The sequence below is a fragment of the Mandrillus leucophaeus genome, unplaced genomic scaffold (assembly GCF_000951045.1).
Source record: "Mandrillus leucophaeus isolate KB7577 unplaced genomic scaffold, Mleu.le_1.0 Scaffold6, whole genome shotgun sequence".
Lineage (NCBI taxonomy): Eukaryota > Metazoa > Chordata > Mammalia > Primates > Cercopithecidae > Mandrillus > Mandrillus leucophaeus.
In genome coordinates this window covers 46,950-49,605 of record NW_012106474.1, presented here as the reverse complement: position 1 = coordinate 49,605, position 2,656 = coordinate 46,950, and the positions used below count along the sequence as shown (strand labels likewise).

The window sequence follows — 2,656 nt, the reverse complement described above, 5'->3', positions numbered from 1 at the left end:
CACTGGCCTCCTCTCCCGGCCCCTCCCCTCCCGCACTGGCCTCCTCTCCCGGCCCCTCCCCTCCCGCACTGGCCTTCTCTCCCTGCCCCTCCCCTCCCGCACTGGCCTCCTCTCTGGGCCCCTGACCTCCAGCACTGGGTTGCTCTGCAGCAGCCGGTCCCGCACAGCACCTCCGCGCTCGGGGGCTGGGCAGGTCTCTGCATAGAACTGTAGCAGCCTCTTGGTGGCCTCGGTCTTGCCTGCCCCACTCTCCCCAGAGATCATCACTGCCTGGTCCCGACGCTCTGTACGCAGTGCTCGGTATACAGTGTCGGCCACGGCAAACCTGGGGCAGAGGCTCGTCAGGGAGTTCGGGGAGGGGGGCCAAGTGGAGCCCCACAGGGAGTCCCGCTCCCACGTCTGCGTGGCGTCCTCTCGTGAGTGGAAGTCTAATATACCCTTGAGGATGTACTGAGGATGGGGACTGGGGGTCCCTCGCAGGTGTGGACCATGGGAGATCTGTCACAGCTGAGAATGGGCGTCACTGCCAGCGGGAGGACTGAGATGATCTCACAGGTGGGAGTCTGGAGGTCACTTAGGTGGAGGCTGGAGTCACTCATAGGTAGGGTTGGGGGGGTCTTCGCAGGTGGGGTTCAGAGGTCACTAAGATTGGGGGGCCACTCCCAGTTGGGGTATGGACTGAGTCCCACCCAGATGGAGTTGAGTTGTGACACTCATCTCTGGTCACTGGGGGGTGAGAAACTGTGGGATTCCTCACAGCTGTGGCGCAGGAGGTCAGGATCATTTTAGAGTAAGGGTTGGGTGGGGTTACTTCAGATGGAGACAGAGGGGTCGCCCCCGGAGGGGCTGGGGTCACTCACAGATGAGGGGGCACTTCATAGAAGCTGACGCCACGGTAACGCTCCATGTGCTGCCGGCTGTAGATCTGCAGGTCTCGGTAGGGGTTGACAGAGACCAGGACGGGGCCAATGTAGGTCTGGGGTTGGGGGAAGAGGGTCAAAAGTTGATTCCGGGCCAGGTGCAATGGCTCACGCCTGTAATCCCAACACTTTGGGAGGCCGAGGCAGGCAGGTCACCTGAGGTTGGGAGTTCGAGACCAGCCTGACCAATATGGAGAAACCCCATCTCTACTAAAAATACAAAATTAGCCGGGCGTGGTGGCGCATGCCTGTAGTCCCAGCTACTCTGGAGGCTGAGGCAGAATTGCTTGAACCGGGGAGGAGGAAGTTGCAGTGAGCCAAGATCGCGCCACTGCACTCCAGCCTGGGCAACAAGAGTGAAACTCCGTCTCAAACAACAAAAAACAGTTTATCTTGGTGACCCCTGGTGTCTCCTTCCCCTCTGCCCTGTGTCTGTGACCCCAGCACCCCTGCCATCTCCCCACAAGGGCCTCACATAGATGAGGTTCTCCCGAAACCGCCGCCGCAGGTTCTCGATAAAGGCGGCCTCGCTGGTGAAGTTCTCCAGCAGCACGAAATCCTGCACCCCCACCCGGTCACGGGCAGTCAGCGCACTCTCCATGGTCACCCGAACCCCGTCACTGCCCAGGGCCTGCAGAGAATGGGCCACAGAAGAGGGTCAGAGTCATGGGGGACCAGGCAAGGCCACTTCTCCTCCACTGCGCCTGTGGGACTGAGAGGGAACGCAGGGGCTTGTGGACTCAGGGCTGGACATGGGACATGAGCCTGATGGGTGCGGAAGGCCTGGGTTTGGAGGGTCTGGGTGCGGTGGGCAGGGTGCAGAAAGCCGGGTGTGGAGGGCCTGGGTCCGGGTGTCGCAGCACGGGGATCACCGAGGCTGCGGGCACAGAACAGAGACCACAGGAAGCACTTGGGGCCCGGTGTGTACACAGGGCGCGGACGCACGCAGGACCAGGGGGCAGAATCTGGGAGGTGCTGGTTTTGGGTGGAGAAAGGAGCGGGTCACAAGAAGGAACTCCTTGAAATAGCAGAAAGACTGCTCTGTGGAGCTTGGACCAAGCCCCTCCTCTCTCTGGGCTGCTTCCTCCTCAAGGAGGAGGAGTTAGACCAGGTGACCTCAGGTCCCTTAGCTCTGAGCCACGTGTGACAGGTGCTTTGGAGGACAAATGGCTCAGGGTCAATTCCGCAGGCAGAGTGGGGCCGTCTCTCCCATCGCGACCCACCCACATCTCCACAGGTAGAGCGTCTCGCACCAAGGAAGAGGTTACTCCCAGACTACACCAGAGGGGTTCCCCCGAGGGCCTCCCACCCCAGCTGGGCTCAGCCACCCACTCCAGAAGGGGGGCCTCCCTCGCCTGGCTGGGGCCACTCCCTTTCCTCCAGCTGCCGAACTCCCCAGGCGCCTCCTCCACTGAGTCCTGAGAAGCCTCAGGGGACGGGGGGGTTTACCATGGAGAGCCCAGCTGCCTCTGGGTCCCACTGGAGGGCTCAGCAAGACCCTCGCCCCACAACCAGGGCTGAGATGGATCCCCCTCCAAACAGGGTCTCAGGGCTCCAGAAAACGGACACCCAGAGTATCCAGGGTCAGGGAAGAACAAGGTGGTGGTGACTGGGGGTGGATCCCAAAGGGGCCGCCGGGTGTCCTCGGACCACAAAAGGCCCAGATTCCCGGCCTGGGGCGTCACTCCGGGCCGGGCCGGGGGCCTGCCCCTCCCAGGCTTGTCCTCCCCGCCCCG

The 2,656-nt window shown here is 62.5% G+C and overlaps 1 protein-coding gene across 2 annotated transcripts in view; it reads right to left on the bottom strand.

Moving 5' to 3' along the window:
- The window catches only part of MYO1C (myosin IC), a 34,871-nt gene that overhangs the window by 24,120 nt on the left and 8,095 nt on the right, over positions 1-2,656 (bottom strand). For both annotated transcript variants that reach the window (XM_011999588.1, XM_011999587.1), the window contains exons 2-4: positions 1,396-1,551; positions 861-976; positions 127-325 (exon numbers count right to left, since the gene is read on the bottom strand). In XM_011999588.1, coding sequence (XP_011854978.1) covers positions 127-325; positions 861-976; positions 1,396-1,551 — 471 coding nt within the window. The remainder of the gene's footprint in view (positions 1-126; positions 326-860; positions 977-1,395; positions 1,552-2,656) is intronic.